At 35.9% G+C, this 22,068-nt stretch overlaps 7 protein-coding genes across 7 annotated transcripts; 1 reads left to right on the forward strand and 6 right to left on the reverse strand.

Annotated features, from left to right (window-relative positions):
- Positions 1–128: 128 nt before the first annotated feature.
- Positions 129–2,014, reverse strand: LOC104708573 (dehydration-responsive element-binding protein 2A). The gene is made up of 2 exons (XM_010425170.3): positions 1,723–2,014; positions 129–1,411 (listed from the first exon to the last, which is right to left on the reverse strand). Exon 2 carries the CDS (start codon positions 1,383–1,385, stop codon positions 390–392), a length of 996 nt encoding a protein of 331 aa, XP_010423472.2. The 5' UTR covers positions 1,386–1,411; positions 1,723–2,014; the 3' UTR covers positions 129–389.
- Positions 2,015–2,989: 975 nt separating this feature from the next.
- LOC104708575 (laccase-12) lies at positions 2,990–5,732 on the reverse strand. Its single transcript, XM_010425171.3, has 6 exons — positions 5,308–5,732; positions 5,048–5,199; positions 4,716–4,960; positions 4,482–4,610; positions 3,440–4,384; positions 2,990–3,346 (listed from the first exon to the last, which is right to left on the reverse strand). The coding sequence occupies exons 1-6, from the start codon at positions 5,401–5,403 to the stop codon at positions 3,216–3,218; spliced, it is 1,698 nt and encodes a 565-aa protein (XP_010423473.2). The 5' UTR covers positions 5,404–5,732; the 3' UTR covers positions 2,990–3,215.
- A 1,543-nt stretch (positions 5,733–7,275) lies between these two features.
- On the reverse strand, positions 7,276–8,131 carry LOC104708578 (PRA1 family protein B3). The gene has a single exon (XM_010425173.3). The coding sequence runs from the start codon at positions 8,129–8,131 to the stop codon at positions 7,478–7,480; it is 654 nt and encodes a 217-aa protein (XP_010423475.2). The 3' UTR covers positions 7,276–7,477.
- Positions 7,276–10,525, reverse strand: LOC147940544 (copper transport protein ATX1-like). The gene is made up of 3 exons (XM_087461768.1): positions 10,307–10,525; positions 10,044–10,119; positions 7,276–9,926 (listed from the first exon to the last, which is right to left on the reverse strand). Exons 1-3 carry the CDS (start codon positions 10,313–10,315, stop codon positions 9,778–9,780), a joined length of 234 nt encoding a protein of 77 aa, XP_087317894.1. The 5' UTR covers positions 10,316–10,525; the 3' UTR covers positions 7,276–9,777.
- Positions 8,443–9,619, forward strand: LOC109126009 (cytochrome b-c1 complex subunit 8-2, mitochondrial). The gene is made up of 2 exons (XM_019228957.2): positions 8,443–8,612; positions 9,343–9,619. The coding sequence occupies exons 1-2, from the start codon at positions 8,443–8,445 to the stop codon at positions 9,389–9,391; spliced, it is 219 nt and encodes a 72-aa protein (XP_019084502.1). The 3' UTR covers positions 9,392–9,619.
- A 664-nt stretch (positions 10,526–11,189) lies between the features above and the next one.
- Positions 11,190–12,342, reverse strand: LOC104708579 (uncharacterized). Its single transcript, XM_010425174.3, has 3 exons — positions 11,842–12,342; positions 11,510–11,579; positions 11,190–11,399 (listed from the first exon to the last, which is right to left on the reverse strand). Exons 1-3 carry the CDS (start codon positions 12,238–12,240, stop codon positions 11,356–11,358), a joined length of 513 nt encoding a protein of 170 aa, XP_010423476.1. The 5' UTR covers positions 12,241–12,342; the 3' UTR covers positions 11,190–11,355.
- Positions 12,343–13,849: 1,507 nt separating this feature from the next.
- Positions 13,850–16,088, reverse strand: LOC104708580 (uncharacterized). Its single transcript, XM_010425175.3, has one exon. The coding sequence runs from the start codon at positions 15,576–15,578 to the stop codon at positions 14,004–14,006; it is 1,575 nt and encodes a 524-aa protein (XP_010423477.1). The 5' UTR covers positions 15,579–16,088; the 3' UTR covers positions 13,850–14,003.
- Between the last annotated feature and the right edge of the window lie 5,980 nt (positions 16,089–22,068).

The raw sequence follows: 22,068 nt of genomic DNA on the forward strand, positions 1-22,068 counted from the left end.
AACCAATCTTCTTTCACTGACCAATTTGGCTGTACTCTGTTACCATTTTGCTCTTACAATATGAGGCATATGCGTTCTCCAATACTAATCTCAACATATCAACAAATTTTTTTCAGTAATCGAGTCAATAAAGCTTCACAAGTGTGTATTATTAATTCCAACTGTTATATAACATAAGAAAACCCAAAGAACAACCAAAGAGAAGCAGACTAACAAACTATAGTTGTCTTCTCAGTCGTCGAGGTTATGTACAGTTCACTTTTATACGAAAAAACGTGGTACTCAGTCTTCTGAAGTTCTCTATATCACTAAAACTAAGATAGAGAATCAACAGTCATTGTGGGATTACGGCAAATAACAAATCCGAGAACTGCATCCCAGTGTTCAGTTTAGTTCTGCAGATCCAAGAAACTCAAGTCGTCGAAGAAGCCATTACCATCCTTTGCTTCAAGCTGAAACGGAGGTAATCCGTAACCATAGTCGAGGCTTTGCAGCGAGTGAAATCCGCCTTGTCGCCTCTCGTGTTTGAATGATCCGTTGTCAACATTGTTCCCCGCGTACTGGTCCTGGTTCAAGCTTGTAAACACGCCGCCATTTATGTCACCTAGTAGCTCATCAACATCCAACATCTCTGAAGGATCCCAGTGGCTCTGACCCAGATCATTTGGCCAACCATAGTCTGCAACAGAGAGCGAATCCGGCTGTTGCTTACAGGTTTCTACAATCTCTTGCTCCTTCTTCTTCTCTTTCTCTTTCAGAACATCACTCCAATAGTTATGCTCGAACTCAGACAGCCAATCGACGTCTTTCTTCATCTCAGCTGCACCATTCTCCAAATGAAACATCGGTTTAGCTTCACCAAACAGTGGTTTAGATTCACAATCTGCCTCCTCTGTTTTCACATGAACACAACCAGGAGTCTCAACCGTGCACACCTCAGACTGACTCGAGGTACTCGTAACCTCAGAGCCATCAGACAGAGGGAAATTGAGACGAGCCAAAGGACCATACATAGCTTTAGCCGCCTCGTCATAAGCAGAGGCAGCTTCTTCAGCGGTAGGGAAAGTACCAAGCCAAAGCCTACTCCCACGGTTGGGTTCTCTAATCTCAGCAACCCATTTACCCCAAATCCTTTGCCTAACTCCTCTGAAACTACAACGACCGTTCTCAGGTCCTCCTTTACCTTTCATACAACCCTTCTTAGAGCCTTTAGCAGGCACTTTCCTTTTCTTGGTAGAAGCTTCTTCTACAGTATCGTTATACTCTTTCCATCTCTTTAACCTCTCGGCCACAGTGATACCGTCACGTCTACTTCTCGATTTCCTTTTCCTCGATGTATCGAGCTGTGTTCTGTTTATATCTCCACTCTGATCATATACTGCCATCTTCTTCCCAGTAACAACAACACAATCTACAAAACACAACACTTTTTATATCAGAACACTAGTTCCCAAAACTAGGAATTGAATTCGTACGAACTCCTAAAATTTGATTGAAGCTTCCCAAAAGGCAAAAACCTAAACTTTCCAATTTACAGAGAAACCCAAAAGGCAAAATCGAAGCTAAAAGGAAAAAAAAAAAAAAAAAAAAAAAGCCTAAAAGCCAAACATAAACCCTAGAATTATCAATTAATCACAACAACAGAGCACTCTTTAAGAACAATTTAGGGGAAAATCAAAGAAATCGATGAGAAATTTGTTAAAAACCCAGAAATAAACGTACCTATTGGGGACGAAAATTCAAAACTAGATGCTTGATCGAAATCAAACTCTCTTCCTTTCTAAATCGCTTCCGTGTTTAGTGTTCTTGCGCGTATCTCTTCTTCTTGTAAAGCTCTTGCTTTTGAGTTTTTTTTTTCTCAAAAAAGTTCTTTTATATATAACACTTGCTTTTGAGTTTCTCTCTTTCACTTTAGCAGAAATCAAAAATATCTTAAGGGAAGACAAGTATCGACGAATATTTATAGCCTTCTCTCTAGATTATTCTTATTATTATTTTATTTAAAATCTGTTGTGAGCTAATACTGACGTGGCAGCCTTTGATTCGAAAATCAGTGCTTAGACCTCTTCTGCGAGCGACGAGTGTCTCGAATCTTCTCGAAACACGCTGTTGATACGGGTAAGTAAATTTATTTTTTTTAGTTGAGTTAAATGGATAAGATCATCAGACCTACGTCTTTATTTTTATTACTATTTTAACCATTTAAAAAATATCTTCATTTTTTTTTCCATTTTTTAATCCAGAAAAAAACTTTTTAAAATGTATCTTTTTCCAGATTTCTGTAGTCTGACAACAGGTCATCGTCGCATCTGCTCTTTCTCGATTTTTCTTGGTCCATTGCCACATTTTTTATAAAATCACTTTATAATACTATGTGCTAACTAATTTCCATTTAATTATTTTCTTTACAATAATCGATGAGTTGCTCACTTGTAAATTTTATACTTTTTATAAATATGCATATTATTCCCCTATAATATATACAGTATATGGTAAAAGATGAAGGCCAATATTGTAAAATCAACAGTTTCAGTGTCAAAGAAACGAATCCAAATTCTTCATAACGAGTATATCGACAAACTGTGACCCAGAAATGTCTAATGAAAAAGGTCAGTTAAACTAAACATTTAATTATTAGCTTACTAGAGACGTGTCCAATGGTGAAGCTCAAACTTGGGTGGCTTAACTTTGAGCAGAGCGACAAGGGTTTCATTACCATATATTAATAAACAATATGGTTTGTTGCAAGTTGTAAGCAAAGTAGTAGAGCAGTCACATATATAGCCTTTGCATGTGCCTCATGTGTCCTCCTCTTTCAAAGGCCACTTCATCCACTACGTGTCTCTAACGCCATCGCTAACGCTAACCCACGCAGTTGCCTACGTAATACCATCTTTTGGGCCTTAAATCATTCATGGATCTATTATTTTTAGGCCCATTTTTTCGTTATTAAACTGAAAAAACCCATTAGTACTGTTGGTGTCATATATAAGCTGAAAATTTCATCGTTTCATTAATTTTGAATTTTCTTATAACTGCAAACAATTTGGTAAAGACAGACAATATAAACCTATGATCGACGTTGAAACAAAATACAACAATTTTATCTACGCAAACTGACAAACATATTATCTTCCATGAATATATTTAATTCAATAAGTAACAATACCAAAATCTGAATATATTCTTCTAGAAATGTCTCCTTTTATTGGAAACTAGCAAACAGGTAGATCATGAGGAGGAGCTTCAAGAGTCTCCAATTCTCCGACACCATTGTCGACCAAGAACGCCATAGCAAGACCCCACTTTATATGAACATCCAAGTGACAATGCATCAACCAAACCCCTGTTTCATCACCACACAAAACATATGAAATCAAGTTTAATGAATATTGCTTAGAATGTTTTAAAATAGATAGTTTTTTTTGTTGTTAATTACCTGGATTATCAGCTACGAATCTGATAACAGCCCATCCATTAACAGGAACAGCCACAGTGTTTCTAAGTGGAGGATCAACAAGGTTAAACTTAGAAGTATCTTTCTTGGGGTTAAAGTTACCAAACCCTTCACCAACAATGTAGAAATCGTAACCGTGAAGATGAATCGGATGATTCTCCGACGTAACAATGTTTGTATCCTGTAAAACAACCTGAACTCTTGATCCATACTTGAGATTATACAGTTTAGTACCCTTAACCGGCTGAAACAGAGCCCTGCTTATGTTATTTCCGGTATAATCGAATTTAACCGGCGGTTTAGCGGGAAAATCCGTCGTGAAAACGCCGGGAATGCCGTTGGAATGTGCTTGCAAGAGCGAGAAATTCGACGGTAGAACAAACGAAACGTTGTTCATCGAAGCCGTAAACCGGGTTCCGTTTAAGCCCTGGCACCGGCTTTTAGGGAAATTCTTGGGACAGTTGTCGAGACCTAAACCGACGGTAAAGAACAAGTCATCATCGATTGTTTTCGGTACGACGACGTTACGGAGAGATTTGAACTTTCTGGAGAATGACGTCACGGTGTTGGTGTCGTTGAAGGCAGGCAAAACCGGCAAGATTGGTGGAGAAGAAGTCGTCGTGTTCTTGTATTGGAGTATGGCTGTGGTTGTGGTGTTATCAAACGGTGCGTTTTGGGCGCTTTGGTAAGCTCTTGCTGCTATGTAATACCGTTTTGGCTGTTGGTCAGCGGTTAGAAGTACATCGGTTGTTTGGCCTGGACCTAACATAAGGACCTTTGTGGTGAATGGTTTGAGGTAAGAGGCGTCGGCTCCAACCACGGTGAGCTTGTGGTTAGCCACTGAGAAAAATAGCGGTTGGTTTAGCGCTGCGTTGATCACTCGTAGGAGACTTGTTTCCCCTGAATTTATCGGTACTACAACAGTCTCTGCATTTTTTACAAATATACCAATAAGTTTAATATATCAAATACTTAATTATGTTAAGTTATTAGGGATATTATATAGTTTTTATTTTTGTGTTACCTTTGGTTGAGCAATTATAGAGGTCACCGGGTTGACCATTGATGGTGTAAGCGTCGGATATATTCGGAGCAGCTCCAGTTCGAATCGCCTGGTTTATTACATCAACCGGATTTGCATTCCACCATTCCCCTGATTACAAAAAAAAAAATAGCCAATTAAAATTCTTGATTTTGAAAAAATAAATTGTTAAAGTTGTAGATCAAGTAGGGGAAAATATTCTGGTAAGGTGTATACCGAGCACGAGGGCTGTTTGGCGATCCGGTTTAGGAAAAGGAAAAGAGGAACCAGGGGTTGGGTGGATAATGAGTGCGCCGTAGACGGTGGCTCGTAGCCAGGAGCTGTGAGCGTGCCACCACAATGTTCCTTCTTGGCCTTGGATAGTGAAACGGTACGTGTAGCTCTTCCCGGGTCGGATCGGACATTGGGTCACGAATTCAGGTCCATCTGCCCATCCAGTTCTTATTTGCCTCACTCCATGCCTGTTTTTTCAATTTTCGATCATATACATCAATAAAAAAAACTAAATATATAATTTGATATAGATGTATATAATGTAATTAATGTACCAATGGATGGTGATATTGTAACGGGCACGGTTATGTACTTTGACTTCAAGAGTGTCGCCGTTGTTGACTTCGAGTGTTGGTCCTGGAAACATTCCGTTGACGGTGATAGCATTACGGGTTTTGCACAGCCTCTTCACCGGCGTCTCTTGTATCTAAATTGTTGCACACAACAAAAATAAATAATAATGACACAATTAGTTGTTAATGAATGTAGTTATGTGTTGTGTTAATGAACATGCAGTTTTTATTGAGGGACGTACGACGAAGTCATGGTGTTGAACTTTGGCTATAGACGATGAAGCTGAGAGAAGGGAACAAAAGAACAACAAGAAAGAGAATGAGTGGACGGTCGTCATCAAGTGTGTTTAAGCTTTGAGCTTTTAAAGTTTTTTGTGATTAAGGTTTTATGAGGTGATTAGGAAATATATGAGAGGAGGGTTTGAGAGATTTATGAAGGGGAAAGATCCCTTTTATAGTAAGATTAAATGGGATTTTTTAACTACATTTTTAGGGTTTGTAAGAATTACGTGTTGATTTATTCAAAAGAAAATTAAAATTACCGGTCACCAACATATTTAAGTGTCTTTATCAGTTCGTTGGCTATGTTTTCTTTTGCTTCCTTTCACACTTCTCATCGAAGACCATGGTTTAATTAGTTAGTTTTCTTCTATTTTAAGAGTTGATCAACCTCAAAAGTGTTGGCAGAAAATATATGTTAATTCACATAGGATCATAATCACAGTTGCCAAAAACATGATGTAAGTTTAGAAATTAGATTAAACACCTAACCTCCAAATGATTCGGTGACAAATAAATGAACTCGGTATGTTGGTTAAAAAATTATACTCCCTGGTATATTTTACCATCTAGAATCCCTTGAAAGTTTGTATTGTGTTTTTTGGAAACGTCAACCATGGAAACATAATTAGTTTTGTGGATAGTTTATCTACATTTGTAATCATGTTCTGCACAACAGTAAACTAATTTTCTTTTTGCCCCTCCGAAATTGAAAAGAGAACTTGAGACATTGAAATGGAGCAACTTAGTTGAGGTAAGTAGTTGCACCGAACACTTTGCACAATTTCAACAAAGTTTAGTTGAATTGAACTCGAGTCATTTCATATCACGTCTAGTGCTTGTGTCTCAAGCTTCTTCCTTAAATCCCAAGTTTTCTACATAATTAATTACCAAATAAAAAAATCATTAATCCTCATCGGTAAAAAGATTTTAGCAATTTGATATCACATGTATGTTAATCATTAAACTAGGCATAACCAGATTAATCATTTTGTTATTTTTGAATGTAATCCAAACTCCAAAGTGGGATAATTATTTTTTATTCGTTTTAGACTAAATGTCTCAATAACTTAACAATTATAGGGAAAGAATTATTATACATGCAAAAAATATATATATATATATAGGGTTAAATACAATCGTTTTTCTTTTGAATACTGAAATCTCAGTCTCTAAAGTTGATTTTGGGATAGAACAAGAACAATAACTAGGCGCAATAATCTGAATATCAAAATTGAACTTTGAACTCGAGCGCCTATGATATTCAGATACACCATACACGGATGAATTGGGTCATACGACACTCATACTAGTCTATTAATTTCATGATTATTTTTGTTTTTATCTTAACAAACACAGCATATGCATTGTACTACTAGAGTGTAACGTTCAAACAATAAACTAACAGACAATAATAAAGTCACCTTTTCTCTTGTAGTAATATTCAAATCTTTCATTATGCGTTTTAACAAACATTCACGATCAACTTCTGTACTACGTTACTCATTTCTCTCGATATTTTCCCACTTGTCATTTTCCTAAACCAAAAACAAAGTATTTTTTACACGAGGTTCGTTAAAATAGCTAGTCGGTGTGACACTGACGTTATCTAGAATCAAAATCTCAGTACAGAAACATTCTGATGACAAAATGGATCCGTAGTTTTACCAACAGTGTTAGAATAAACAACCACGCTTGAATCACCAATGTTTTTGTATGGTGAAAACTGAAAACTGTAAAATCTTAGTTTCCAACATCTAACCACACTAGTAATGATTGGATCCTATTCCTAACACAACAATAGTCTCAAAAGCTTTATTAGTAATCAATAATCTTGTCACACACCTAACGCCATAGGAAAGCCAAAACGATCGATCAATGTCACATGCAAAAGAGCCAAGGGATCGAGTAATGTGATTGTACACGGAGAGTAAAGAGTAATGTGAAGAATTGTTGAATCAATTACATGTTTGAATTACCAATAGAGGTCAAAAATATCAAAATCTTGAATTCCTAAACTTAAAACCAAAAAGATCAATTCTACATTCCCAACGTAAGCAATTTTTCTAAAAGAAACGAATAAAGAATCATAGAAATTGAGCTTTTCGTATACAGAGGACGAGTCCTCTTAACTCAGACACGACCTGACACAGGAGTTGATGCGGCGGCAACAGCGGCGGAGGTGGCAGCTCCGCTAAGGAAAGACAATAACCCGGTGTTAGCAAGTTCTTGATCATCCAAGAAAAGATCCTCAGGAACTCTAAACGCGCCGTGCAAACACACAATCCCCAAACCGATCATCAAAGCAGAGGTCAATAGAGATCCGACGCTGGTCAAGAAGACGACGACGATCGTCAAAATCACCAAAACTCCAAGCGTTTCGCGATCCGAGAACGTACGGCCGAGAATCACCACCGGTTGATCCGACGGACGGAAAAGGTAGAGGAAGATCCAGGAGCCGAAGAGGCATATGAGAACGAGGAGAGACAGAGGATGTGAGAGGAGCGAGAGCGCGAGCACCAAGGAGACGATCGTCACGTAATTCACCTTGAAGTAAGGTAGGTTCCTCCGGATCCGAGAATACGTATCGGTGAGAGAATCTGGCCGCGAAATCGCGCTCCGATCAACGAGTTCTAACCACGGCCGTCGCTGCGATAGGCTTTGGCGGATCGACGACGAGAGGCGAGAGAGAAACGTGCGAAACGCCGGTGCGGAGACGGTTTGCTGAGGCTGGGAACCACTACCACTGGAATGGTCTGAGATCGGTAACGTTGGAGGCTTAGCCATCACACACACGGAGGCGCGTGGATTAAAGACGCGTATGTTTTAACGAATGGAATTGATGTCTTCTCAAGCAACCTGTTTACCGTGTTAACGTTATATGATCTGATGTGATTAGCCTCACCATAGACCGCACTCGACAATGGAGCACCTTTACCGTACACGTGGATAATAGCATTAAGTTATAAATATAAGGCCCATTAACTACCCAGTGGGCTTAAAGTGGGATGATGATACGCTGCTTATTATATAATCCGGCTTGAAAGGTCTTCTTGTTGCATTTGTTGGAATCGGAGATTGACTGAGAAAAGAGAAGAATGGGGAAGCAGCCGGTGAAATTGAAGGCGGTGGTTTACGCGTTATCGCCGTTTCAGCAGAAGATTATGACGGGTCTTTGGAAAGATCTGCCGGAGAAGATCCATCACAAGGTCTCTGAGAACTGGATCAGTACTATTCTCCTTCTCGCTCCCGTCATCGGCACCTACTCGTACGCTTCTCTCTCTCTCTCTCTCTCTTTCTCTCGGTCTGATTAGCGAACACATTTTATGGATCGGTTGTTTAGAAATTTGCGATCTGATTATTAGGCGAGACGTGTAGATTCAATTAGATTGTTGGTTTATTGGACATGACAGCACAAATGGTGGTTTAAGGAACACAAATGGTTATTGTTTTGTGACAAATCTGTATGGATTGGTGTCGATTTTGATGCTTAGTACTGTTTCTATGAAATCCAAGGTTGAGCAAAGTACTGTAAAGAACCGAGATGTAAAATGATAGAAGTAGCTAGCTTTACAAGTGACAACAGTAGAAGTTTTGATTTGATTATCTAGACGAAGTAGTCCCCCCAAATAGGAATAGTGAAATCATGATGATGATGATAAAAAGAGAAGCCATAGCCATTCAAAACGTTTCTTTTAATTCTATGGAAATATTGTTGAACAAGTAGTGTGTTAACTTGTTGATGCTCTTTTACTTGAAAGCAAATGACTTTATATGTGTTGAACCAAAAAGGGATTGAATTATATTTAGCCGCCTTATCTATGGTTATCATCACTCATATAAAATTAGGCAACATCATCTTCAGTAAACTTATTTGTGTCATGTGCATATCGTAATGTTAGACACTCATGACTATAAAATGCTCTCAATCATTGTTGTTTTCTTGTTTTCAATGCTCATGTCCTGAACATGTCTTTCCCTCTTGCAAATGAACGCAGGTATGCTCAATACTACAGAGAACAAGAGAAGTTGGAGCACAGGTTCTAAGCATGAAGATTATCATATGGTTCTACAAAAGTCCAATTCTTTCTTCAATTTTTCTTTCTCCAAAGTGTGTCCAAGTGACAATTTGTTATCATCAATACATTCAAATTAGAAGCGAAAAAATGGCTTCCTTGCATTTTTGTTGAATAAATTTGTGGATTTCATGAATAACAACCCGAATGTGTGATCCTCTTTATCCAGAATACTAATGGTGGAAGACGATTTTGTATAGATCGCATTTATTTTATCATACATATGAAACCGATGGAAGTGCTATGTAATCAAATCCTCAACTAATGCGTAGGAATCGTGGCCAAAACTGAGCATACATAGATATAGAGCGAACTATGGCTAAGGGGCAGTACAGCTCTAAGGAAAGCAAGAAGACTCTAGTTCGTGAAGAGGGTCTGGTTGTCTTCGTCCCACTTAACAGCAGCTTTCCTCACCTTTTGAAGAACCCTAATGACTTGTTCCTCAGTTACGTTCCCAGTGACTATCACTTTGTTGAGCTGTGTGTCCACATCGTATGTCTCTATATCTGTAGATTTCATCATGTGTTATTTGTTAAGTACAACAACAAATAATATTTCAAGGTATATTTGTTTATAGTAGAAAATTTTAGGAGAAAGATAGAAGTATAGAACACGATTGTCACCTTCTATTTTCTTAATGGCTTTAAGTATTTTCCTGATACATTCGTCGCAATGCAAATTTACTTTCAGCTCCACAACCTGTCCATCAGGAGAATCTTCTGTCAGTTTTTAGGTTTTTTTTAAGAATCAAAACAGTCAAAAACAAAAATCCAACAAACATTAGACATTGCATCAAGCATAATTTGTAGGAACACTCTAGTTGCTAACGGTGCAATTAGAAAAGATTGATGAAATAAAGCAAACCATGTACAAGATCTTTACTTACGTTAGCCATCACAGAAACTTTTGTGGAACAAAACGACTTCGTATCAGTCTATCCCTTTGTAACTCGCTTAGTGTAGAGAAGCAGAGAAAAACAGAGTACAGTATATGTGTGTAAAACAGGTTTTGTTATGTAGAAGCCAGGAGGAGGAACAAACCTATAAATACATGTTTTAATGTTATAAAAAGACAAAAAGAGAAGAAGAAGAAGAAGATGACGAATGGGATTCTTTGCGTAAAGGACGTTAATAAAAAGCCTCACTGGCCTCCACTCGCACAGAAAGTTGTTTTCGTTCGCCGCGTTAGAATCCCATTCACCAAAGTAAAAGGCTTTTTCCTTCATTTTCTACAACCGTTCGTTTACTATATTCACCTTTTCACACTACATTTTAAGCGAACAATCATATCAGTCAGCAATAGCATCATCATATCGTTCGGGTCGGACATTCGCTATTTGGTTAGGTTTGCTTCAACTTTTTGTGAATTTTTTTCCAGTCGGATTAGAAAAAGCAACTCCCATGTAATGTTAGAAAACCGACATCGTGGTGAACTCACGGTCTCTGATAGAATCTTATGTGAATCTTGGAAATAACAATTCAGTGTTATCAATGAACAGGATCAATCCTTGGAGAGATGCAAACATTTGTCCCAGTTTAACTTTTATCTTTTTTATTTCCATCCAAACCCATAATTCATTGCACATGATCCTTAAAACAAGAATCTAGCCGTAGATCCCTTGAAGAAGAAGAAATATCAAGTGACATTCCAGATTCCAGATTAGATTCTTTGCAAATTGTTTGATTCTACTTCTGGGGACAAAAGAACTAGAGAAGGCCTGGCAAACTCTATATTGGTAAATGCAATGTTTTCAGCTAACAGACTCACAGTTGAAAAACTTCACTTGTGTGGTATTTAACTTGAGAACCCTTTTTGACCATCGGAATGATACAAAGCTTCAAATTTTGAATACAGAAGTATTAAACAAAGAACAGGGAGAGAGAAACTAACAAATCAAAGTCACTTGGCAATACAAACATTGAAAAAAGGTCATCATCAATCTTTCTTATCATTGGAATCTGAATCGCTTGCATTATAACCTGGCATTATTAGTAAGAAGAACCCCATATTAAAGACACACAAACAAACTCACAAGATTTTCACTAATTTCAATAAAAGAATCAAACAAAGTCAAAGTTCTATTATTTACCTGGAGGCTTACTACTCACTTGCCAAGCTGATGATCGAGTTCTTGAAGCTTTGCTAATCCAAGCACGACCCTTTAAAGATCAAAATCATACAATTCTAAATCAGAAACTTCAAACTAGAGCTAACCACAAACATTCCCTAATTCAAACTCTGGTAGACCAATCGAACACGAAGACAACATCTTCTAATCACAAGAAAGCTTAATCGAAGGCATACACAATGTACAAACAGAGACGAAAAAATCAAATCTTTGTATCGACTCTAGAAGAACTGTAGGAAAACAAGCTAAACCCAGAAAAAAATGAGAGCAAAACAGAATGAAAAAGGTGAAACCTTTTGTTCATCTTTGGGGATTCCATAGCCGCTGCAGTACATCTGACCAACCAAGACCTGCATACCAACGTCACCAGATTTGGCATCCTTGAGCGTATCCTGGAACCAACGTCTGACGCAATCCTCGACGACCTGAGCAAGGGGAACCCGATTAATAGGATCCGAACCCGAAGCAGGAGCGGGATTGGAACCCGAGTGCGATCCCGCCTTCTCCAGCTTAACAAGATTGGGGTAATCGAGGAGGTGTTGAGTGGTGGTGTCTCTCGTCTTCTTGACGAAGACTTTGTTCCGCGGAGGATGAGGAGTGGGTCTGTGGGGTCTGATTGGATTCTCGGAAGTGAGTCTAATGGCGAATTCTGAGAATCTGACCGTCGTAATAGTTACCATCGCTTTCCCCATTCAACCATTATAGGGTTACCAATTTCTGGTTTTTTAGTCGGCTTCCAATTTCTGGTTTAACAGACTAACAATTTTATTTCTTTTTATTTCTTTTATCCTTTTTTTTTTAAGGAATAGCAGCACAAAATATATATATATATATATATATATATCTGGATTTTAAAGATTTTAAGACCTTACCTATTTTCTATGTATTTTATTTGTATCAACAAAAATAAATAATGAGAATTTGTTAGGAAAAATATGTATATCCATAAAATGTATCAAACAAAGCTATAAAAATAGGTATGTCAACGATTGATAATTAAACTTTCGTAATTATGAAGACCAAAAAATGAAGAAATATTTATATATAATCCACATTATTTATTGTTTGTTTTTAAAGCAATTATTTGAATTGTAAATTTCTTTCTTGTTTAGAGTTACCAGAACTGGCTCTTTCATATCGATAACTTCGAAAATCCTCTTCGTCCTCCTGAGAAAACTGAAACTGGTTTACATAGGCTTAATCAACTACTGAGTACATTGCATTTTAAAGATTTGTTTAAAAAATAAAATATAAAACTAACTTTATTTTGTAATTTTATGTAAACTTATGTATTCATATTTAATATATGTAAAGATATTATATCTCAAAGGAAATATTTCATAATTTTACTTTACAATATTAATTTGGATTATTCATTTGAATTAAGGAGTATAATAAGTATACATTATTTATGTTTGCAATATTTTAGAGAGTTATTTGTGTATTCTATTTATAATTTCAAAAAATATTATTGCAAATAAATATTGTTTTTTTTTGTAACCACAACAAATTTATTTTTCATAATTATTTTATAAATCATGATTTGCTATCATGGCATTGAACATGGCTTTGCTTGGGATGAGCGGTTCAACAGCATTCCATTTTTCTTGCTCTCAAACTATCTTAAACTTATATGATTATGAAATGAACACAATGTTTGTGTATGTTCAAGTATCATAACTCATTAGTAGTTAAAAATTTGGTATTAAAAAGTGGATAAAGCACTACAACTAAATTCTCAGTTTTCAATCCTATTCTCAATCTTAAGTGAGCGATAAAATACGCAAACCCTTTTCCATTGAAGAAAATCTTTATTTTTAAGTGAAATATAAGATGGGGATATCGACTTGAACAAGCCATGTTCAATTCATTTTCTGTGCATTGTAAAAGTTTTGAATGAAGAAAAAAAATTATGTTACAAGCAAGTCACACATGTCTTGCCTACATATTTTGTTCCCTCCATTTTAGTTGTCATTTCTACACATATTGCATAAGACTTTACCAAAGTTGCTTACACATTTTTGTGAGACCAAAATTTGTCTGTTTCTCATATATTATGATACATATGCCCAAAGTTGCTTCCACAGTTTTGTGAGAACGTGAGCAAAATTATTTGTATGTTTGTAGCATAGCAAAAAGTTTTTAACTTCTTGTCATTCTCATTAATCACATAAGGAACGTTTGGTGACATCTTTATCGAAAGAACTATGTGTGGTTGGCGGTTGGCTTTTTACTTGTTTTTGCAACAGCTTTGCATGGTTTTATGACTCGTAAATTACATAAACTCCAAAACAAAACGAATTTGAACTTTAGTTCCGTTTAAATATAAATAAATATACCTGAACCGTATAAACGGAGTCCAATAGTAAATCTGGTTTTACATCGATTACCGTTTGAGTATTTTCCTAATCCAGAAAAATTCCAAACAAACTTTGATTAAAAACTCTTGGTAGTTCTAACTACCTTCTCTGTGTATGAATGGAGGAGAAGGTGGACTTAGAGCTTCATCACTTTTACCTCCCAAGCAAGTTATCGGCGTGGTCATGTCCTCCTTAGGTGAGTAACTCGGATCAAACACACCATCTTCACGAGGCAATGAAGATACCAGAACCTCATCAATCTTACTATTTTCTTCTCTTCTTTTGCAGAATCTATCCTCCACTATTTCATAAGAATTCGCGGTCCGGACTTCTTGAGCCAAAGAGCACCAACAACAGAATAACCAGAGCGTACAATCAGCAATAGCAGGTCTCCCGCAACAGAAGTTATAGCTCGGTAACTTGAATCTTTTCCTCATCTGTATTCTCCAAAAACCACCATAGAGCAAACCAAACAAGCAAAGCACAATGCCGGTATATCCAAGTGCCTCCCTCACCATCTCGTTATCGATGTTTATAGCAGCCAAGTTGAATATAAAAAAAGGAGCCAAACAGAAGAGAATAAAAGTAGCAATGTGCACATACATGTTCCCAAACCCAATCCTCTCCATGTTCCAACCAAACACACAGAAAGTGCAGAACAGTGAGAGATAAGCCAATGAAATATCTTCCCATATATCAAGAATCCCACCTCTCCATTCAGGATTACTCACGTCTGTAGAAGCAGCAAATGAATATCTCCTTTCAAGAGATAACTTGCGATTAGTAGTAACCGGTCCTTCTTCCACAGGCTGCACTTGATTCTCCTCGTCTCCTTGAGGATGATAATCTTTCCCAAGTGGACTAAGAACAGTGTATAAACCTGCAGCCGCAGGAGCTGCTATTGCAACAGATATGCAAATAGCTACACCAATGGGGGGTCTCTCGGATCTTCTATACCCTAAGTTAAGACCGCATAGCCCATACTGAGCGAAACAGTTCAAGTGAAGCAAAAGAACAACAACCATCATGTGTACCCATTCGTTTGGCTTGTAAGTCCCGTTCTCGCAGTAAATCTTCCTAAGCGTTGTAACATCATCTTGCTTCCATCTACAGAGAAGCACTAGATGATAAAACCGTTTCGGGTGTTGATACAAACACATCAGAGTAAACAACGCGTTGAGGATTTGGTTGTTAACTTCAAACCAGACATCTCTCTGTGATTTCTTGGGCAAAACACTGTTCAACATACCAGTCATAACCATGAAGAGAATCGCACCAGAGACAGCAACCACAAGGATCCACAAGAAAAGAGCCATGTTAAGAGGGTCTCTAAGCCATTGCTTACCTAATTTCATCAAGCAAGCCCACTCTATGTTCCGAGAAAACATCACACTGATTCTTTCCCGGAGATTTATGTTGCTTGAGCTGTTAACTGAGCGTGAAACCTCATCTCTTTCCTCTGTCATTCTCTTCAATCTAGCAGAAGCAGAACCAAAACTCAGAAGCTTAACCCTATTAGAGACATCAGGCAACGAACTCTCCGACCATCTCCTAGGTTTCTCTTCTTCACTAAACAGAGTCTTATCAGATGTTGAGAGACCAGGAGGACATGAAACCCTAGCTTTTTTACAACTATCATCAGATCCTTCAATCTTATCATTTAAACCCATTTTGTCTTCCTGACAAGAAAAACGTAAAACCAAATCCTTTACCGGGTAAAGCTAGTCAAATGACATTGCTGGCAAAAGGTCTGAAAACCCAATAAAAACAGAGGTATGAAAGCGATTCAAAGAAGAAGACACATTCAAAACGAACAAAGTCTTCAACTTTGACAAAAGAAGATGGAAAAAAAACCTCAATTGAGACGAGATTGAATAGTAAACTTTTTGGAGCGAGTTACATATATGCCCAGAATTGGAATTGGCTACAGTTACAGAGAAACCCAGAACGAAAGAGACGAACGAAGGTTGAATTCAGAGGTTGAAGATTATATGGTTTGAAATTCGAATCCTGAAGGATCAATTTAAAGCAAAAGATGGTGACTTTAACATTGATAAGCGAGAGACATCGAAAGATGAATAGAGAAGTTTTTTTTTTTTTTTTTTTTTTTTTTTTTGGGGTGAAGAGCGGTTTCCACTACTGCCTTCCTCCTCCAAACAGTTAGACCAAGAGCCATCATAGGTCATAGGGCCACGTCATCACCTTAATGTTAAAATACAGTATCTATCATGAAAATTGATTTAAATATAAAATATTTAAATGAATGTTTTATTTTGGGTTTGCGCTTATAATTAACAGTAAGTGTCGAAAACGTTAGAAGATATTTGACGCAAAAAAAACATTTGTAGTATAGTATAGTTTAATAAGTTATGTGTGTCCTAATAACTTCTTGACAACTAATTAATCAATTTGATTATTACAAGTTTCCTGACTCATCATGAACGGACATACGTTGTTAATCAATCGGTTCCACGTTGTATAGCCTATGTTTGTCTCAAATAACTTAAGTTATTTCGTAAATGTTAAACCTCTAGTTAAATGTTAAAACTCCAAAAAAACATAATACAATTTGTGGTTCAGTGATATTAATTAATTTAGTGGCGTTATTATATTTTGGATTCAGTGTGTGGCTTTGTACATGTGGTTGTGAATTGTAATAACTGAAATTGGTTTTTCATTTGTTCATGTTGTGAAGAGTTAAGTCCACAAGAACATCAAACAAAAGGAGACCCATGTTCATTAGGCCCAAATGTTTTTAGAAAAGATGAGCAGATCTACCGAACTGGCCGTTCCAACAAGCAGACGCGTTGATTTTTTTTGTTTTCCGGGAATTTCGAACCCTTCCACCATAATGTTTTGCGAAACAAAAAAAGTCGAATAGAAAAATGTCAACTTATCTTTGTTACTGTCGAGAAGGAGTTTTTACAGACCAATCAAACAATTCTGAATAGCAATTTAGTATTGTCACTGCCTATTTAGAGTGTCATCTTTCACAACCAGAGCCGTGCCTATGTGTATTAAAATGAAACATTCGCCTACGACCTTATATTTTTGTAAGAAACCTAAAGGCAGTCAAATGCATATTTTTATTTAATAAGAGTAGAGAGTTAATGAGGATTTGCAAAATGGTAGCTAAACTAGAAATATGGAAAAGAAATTAGGATGACTACACACTAATCTCTTCATCTCTTCTTAATTGGAATATACGTAATTTAAATTTTACATTTTGCTTCCTTCTATTTTTATTATATAAAAACTAATAAAAACAAATGAATAATCAATTGGTAAGTATATAATTCACTATAAATGGTTTCATCTAGTATTATTATTCTTTCATAATAAACAAAACATAATTTAAAATTTACAAATGATGCACCGATAGTTAATATAGATTAGACTCCGTTCAAAATTATAAATTTGTAATATTTTTGTATGTATTTGTAAGATAATGTAATTAGTTTTTTAAGATATATTTTTATTATGGCATTTGGCCTCTATATCTCTAGGTACGGCTCTGTTCATAACAACATGCATTGTACTTGTACATAATGATAATGTATAGTGTATGTATGATTCGAGCAAAGAAACACCAAATCTTCCAACTGTTGTGTCAAAATTTTTCTTTCAGATATCATGATCATATCCCACAAAGATCCTTAAAAAAACAGCTTGTAGCAGGATACATAAGATATTCCATAATTCATAGTACCGATACCCGGTTATTTTTGGTAGAGTATGGTTTTAGTTTTTAAATCAATGATTAAACCGGTAAATAAAAGTTGAAAACGTCAACTCATTCGTGACATTCATATACTTTTGACTCATATGTATGTGGTTGCTATTATATGTCAATAACATCAACTTTTGGGATATTTTCGTATTTTGACTGCACCCAGTACCCACCCCCTTTAACGTCTCATCGAAGCGTTGATGGTAAAATTATATAGATATATCATATATGTATAATGTACAAAGAATCTGCAGCATCTTCGTTACACAGTCAATTATTCATATCCAAAGCTGTAATATAAAATGTTAGGCACATTCAGTCAAATGATCTCAATGATGTCATATAGTTTAGTTTAGTAAGTTTTTTTTCCCCTCTTTTGACTAAAATAATGGAAGACGACATATATGGTTGACTTGGTTCGGATTAAGGATCGTAAGACTTTGAGATACCTTACACATGGAAGCTATTGGAGCAGAACCACTTTCAGGAAATATGATGATCGTCGTAGTTGTTATTTTTAATATAAAGAATGCACGAGCGTGCTGTGTTAGTACTTAGTATTGCTTTTTATTTGTAAATGATTATGTTGATTATAATTATATCATGGTTGTAATTTGTATACGCGAATTAATATATAGATATTTTACATGTAAATGCAAATAAACGTTGCAGTGAGGACGATCAAAATCTAGATAATTTGTATCTGTATATTTTCATTTATCACATTCATTTGTTTCCTACAAAATTAGAGAGCAAACATTTACTGTCATGAATGCATTCTTCGAACGTAAAAAATATCATACTCAAAGACCTAAGCGGTTTACCTAAATATATTATCTGCTATGTAAACACTTCATTTTTGTATCTAGGCTTCTCAATCAGACTGAAAACTAAAACTTTGAAGGGAGTAAGACTAACTATCATTTTTCAACTCAATTGTATTTTTGTGTGCCTTTGAATGGAGGAGACTAATACGTTACACGTGAATTACTTAAGGGCATCTCCATCCACTGGAGAGTGCTCTCTATAGGTTGCTCTCTTATTTATGTCCCAAAAAAAAATTAAAAAATCTAATAATATTGTCTAAAATGCGAGAATCGCTTCTCCAGGAAAGAGCGGAAGCAACCCATAAGGAACGGCACGTGTCAAATTGTGGTTGGTTTTCGGATAAATATTTTTTTTTTCTTCTTCTCTCTCTTTCGCGACCCTTTCTCTTTTCTCTCTCAGAGGTTAACGGTGAATCCATCGCCGATTCACCTCAAATCCGGAAAATCGATTAAACTCGAGGGTTTTGCTGATTGACACCGATTTGTTTTCGGATCGGTTTCCAATCAAAATTGCTGTCATGTCTCATTCGCTTCTGTTCTCAAGATCCTTAATTTTCTCCAAGCTTTCATCGGTGTATCGATCATAATCTACTCGATTTGGATGCTCGATCAATATAACCATCATGTTCCCCCGTTAAAACTCCTCCGTCTCAGCCTCCGGCGGCTTCATCTCTGGATTCTTCTTCTTATGATACTTTCTCTTCTACTTCAGGAATTGAGATAAACGGTGATTCTTTGAAGATTCCGATCAGTTTTCTTAGAGATCATCTAGTTTGTGCAATGTTTCATTCATCTGTTTGTTTCATTTAGTTGCAGATGATGATGCTTCAGAATGGTTTTGTAATGGGAGGGGTAGTAAGTCCAGCTTTGGTTTCATTGCTCTTAGTTCTAGTCAGTTCTTTGTAGAACAAACAATAGAAGGCCCTGTGGATTCAGAGGTGAAAGTGGAACGGCCAGCAAGGAAAAGACGGTGGACGAGTATGATGTTAAGGACGAGGTAGGGAAATAACAATGTGGGCACAGGTTCTTGTTCTCTTTGGCAAAAAAAAATGCTGAACAAACACAAATGCAAGCTCTGTTCCAAGAGTTTCTGTAATGGCAGAGCACTTTGTGGTCACATGAAGTCTCACTTGGTCTCATCCCAACCGTCCACTCAGAAGAAACTCGCTGACTAGGTCCATTCAGAGGTTCCAGCCATGCGTAAGCAGGTTAAGCAAAGCGATAAAACAGTCCAAAAACAAAAAGGTTGGGTAGAAGCTCCTATCTTCTCAGACTCAGCAATGTTGTAATCGACGAGTAAGGGTGACGTAGAAGGAGGGTATTGTGGGTTTTGCGTCAATGTCAAGAATCGATAAAGAAGTAGAAGCCTCATTAAGATTTTGTGTCAGCGAAGATGTGTTCCAACCTTTGCACGTTCGTCTACTTCTTTATCAAACTCCACAATCATGAGATCCTCGAAAATTTAAGGAGTTCCGGGAACATAGCCGCTATTTTATCAATCATAAAACATAGTCGCGAAATCAGCCAATTCATAGAGTTGTCATTTTCCCCTGTTAGCTTAGCACAAAAGTTTTTTCTTTTTGTTTGGTAAGAAGCTTAATACACAAGTTTAACTATTGTAATTAGACACTAATTATATATATTATGAGTGTCCCTTCTTCATTTCACACTCTTATAGATTGATACAGTATATACTTTGATTGATTTATCATAAAATTTAAAACATAGATAAATGAATCCAAACATAAAATTAATACATGTTATACAGTATTTCTAATCTTATATGAAATTTAATCCAAATTTTGTAAAATATGTTTAATATTCCAAATTTTGTAAAATTTTATTGTTTTCTATTTTATGTAATATAAATAATTGTTTTATCATTTTAGATTATTAAAATTTGTTAATTAATAAATAATAATTTAAAAAATTATTATTTAAATGATTGAGCAATCTTCGTTGGGTTCTCTAGTGGAAGGATGATTTTATTTAAGTTCTGAGTGGATTGCTTTAATTAATTTAGTATTAATTATATGATTAGTTTATATTTGAGCAACTCAAAAGAGTTGCTGGAGTGGAGACGGTATTTCGTTTACGATTAATATATATATATTTTTTGTTGGTAATATTGTTTATATTTATAAACTGTCCCATCTTATTTAGTTAATTTTGGCATTTTCTATGTAATTGACAATTCAACAATAATCTTCAATATATGCTGCAAAGAGCGTTTAAAAAATTCTTTGTAGCAATTACTCACTCTAACTTATTGACCGTAACAAGGAGGTCTATATCTTTTCTAATATTCGAAGCTGTTAACCAATGTACGTAGGTGATCCTTAATTCAAAAATAGAATAATTAAAGATAGTTGATTCCGAATTATGTTTTATTTTTTTCTTGCATATATTCACATATATAGTGGTATTGATTATAAGGGCTACCAAATGTATTTAATTTAAATGTGGCAAGCAACGTTAACTTAAAAACAAAATACGGGGAGGTTTCATGACCAAAAAAATGTTAGTCTTATATAGTTCTAGAAATGTTAACGAACGTAGTTGTGAATTTGTGAAGAAGAACACAAGTTTTGTTCAAATGGCCCAATGGTATATTAAAAAATGTAACGTTCCAAGTCAGCGTCAACAAGCAAATGCTAGCTAGTGGCTAATACTCAAAATTCAATGAACATTCCTGTACTTTGAAGTAACATATAATTGAGTATATATCTAGAAGCCTTTCTTTGTTTTCTTCTCTTTGATTACTAAAAAAGGTTTGATTATATTTCTTATATAAGTACCTTTTAGGTTGGTGTGAATATGAGACCGGTGAAGGTATCTAACTTTAAATTTTTGTTTGTTTTAAAATGCCACTTAATTAGCTTGATTCTGATATAAAACGCATATAGTAACCTGGAAAGTGACAGGCGTGCCTCCATAGTAAAGTATTATATCCTGTAAAAAGTAAAAGCCGCGTAGTGTAAAAGTGTACGACTTCTTCTACCCTTGATCCTTGTTTTATAGCTAGTCTTTTAATCTAAATTATTTTAACATATAATTCGTTTTACGAGAAAGATCTTCACACTAGATTAGTAATTTAGTATAAACATTAGCATTATCTATTTTGATATATATTTCAAAAGGTATCGTATATTACTAGTGTGATACTGATAGAAAAGAAAATCTGCAGAGTGTAAACTTGATGTAATTATGTAATGTAATGTTTCTGCAAATAGAAATCAAAGGAACTTAATGACTTGCTGGGAAGTGGAAAGAAATATGGTAAGATTTAATAAATCTAGTAATGTAAGCTCTCTTTTCACAAAATCAAATGTTTGGTCGTCTAAAGTATTAATTAGATAAATAGGCCACTATTCTTGACAACTCTCTCTAACAAACTCTTGTATAATTTGTCATGGTGTATGCTGAAAAAGATATATGTCTAATCCATAATATATTACTGTATATGGTGACTTTGATACATGATTATTTATTATCACGACCGTTAACCTAAAAAGATACTAAACATTAGTTAAGGCATCAAAATCAACGTGGAAAAAACCTACGAAAAGCACCAAGTGATTGACCCGTATGGGGTGGCGCAAG

The sequence above is a fragment of the Camelina sativa genome, chromosome 8 (assembly GCF_030686135.1).
Source record: "Camelina sativa cultivar CO46 ecotype springtype chromosome 8, ASM3068613v1".
NCBI lineage: Eukaryota > Viridiplantae > Streptophyta > Magnoliopsida > Brassicales > Brassicaceae > Camelina > Camelina sativa.

Bases quoted from the DNA above. Each gene is read 5' to 3' on its own strand.
- LOC147940544 (XM_087461768.1), bottom strand. The intron at 9,927-10,043 runs GTGACAATCGTG...TGAAATCTACAG, and splicing joins AGCCATTAAGAAAATAGAAG to ATATAGAGACATACGATGTG.
- LOC109126009 (XM_019228957.2), top strand. From the start codon at position 8,443: ATGGGGAAGCAGCCGGTGAAATTGAAGGCGGTGGTTTACGCGTTATCG. The intron at 8,613-9,342 runs GTACGCTTCTCT...AAATGAACGCAG, and splicing joins CCCGTCATCGGCACCTACTC to GTATGCTCAATACTACAGAG.
- LOC104708573 (XM_010425170.3), bottom strand. From the start codon at position 1,385: ATGGCAGTATATGATCAGAGTGGAGATATAAACAGAACACAGCTCGAT.
- LOC104708580 (XM_010425175.3), bottom strand. From the start codon at position 15,578: ATGGGTTTAAATGATAAGATTGAAGGATCTGATGATAGTTGTAAAAAA.
- LOC104708575 (XM_010425171.3), bottom strand. From the start codon at position 5,403: ATGACGACCGTCCACTCATTCTCTTTCTTGTTGTTCTTTTGTTCCCTT. The intron at 4,385-4,481 runs GTAACACAAAAA...TAAAAAATGCAG, and splicing joins CTATAATTGCTCAACCAAAG to AGACTGTTGTAGTACCGATA. The intron at 3,347-3,439 runs GTAATTAACAAC...GTGATGAAACAG, and splicing joins ATTCGTAGCTGATAATCCAG to GGGTTTGGTTGATGCATTGT.
- LOC104708579 (XM_010425174.3), bottom strand. From the start codon at position 12,240: ATGGGGAAAGCGATGGTAACTATTACGACGGTCAGATTCTCAGAATTC. The intron at 11,580-11,841 runs GTTTCACCTTTT...TGATCTTTAAAG, and splicing joins TCCCCAAAGATGAACAAAAG to GGTCGTGCTTGGATTAGCAA. The intron at 11,400-11,509 runs GTAAATAATAGA...TAATAATGCCAG, and splicing joins AGTGAGTAGTAAGCCTCCAG to GTTATAATGCAAGCGATTCA.
- LOC104708578 (XM_010425173.3), bottom strand. From the start codon at position 8,131: ATGGCTAAGCCTCCAACGTTACCGATCTCAGACCATTCCAGTGGTAGT.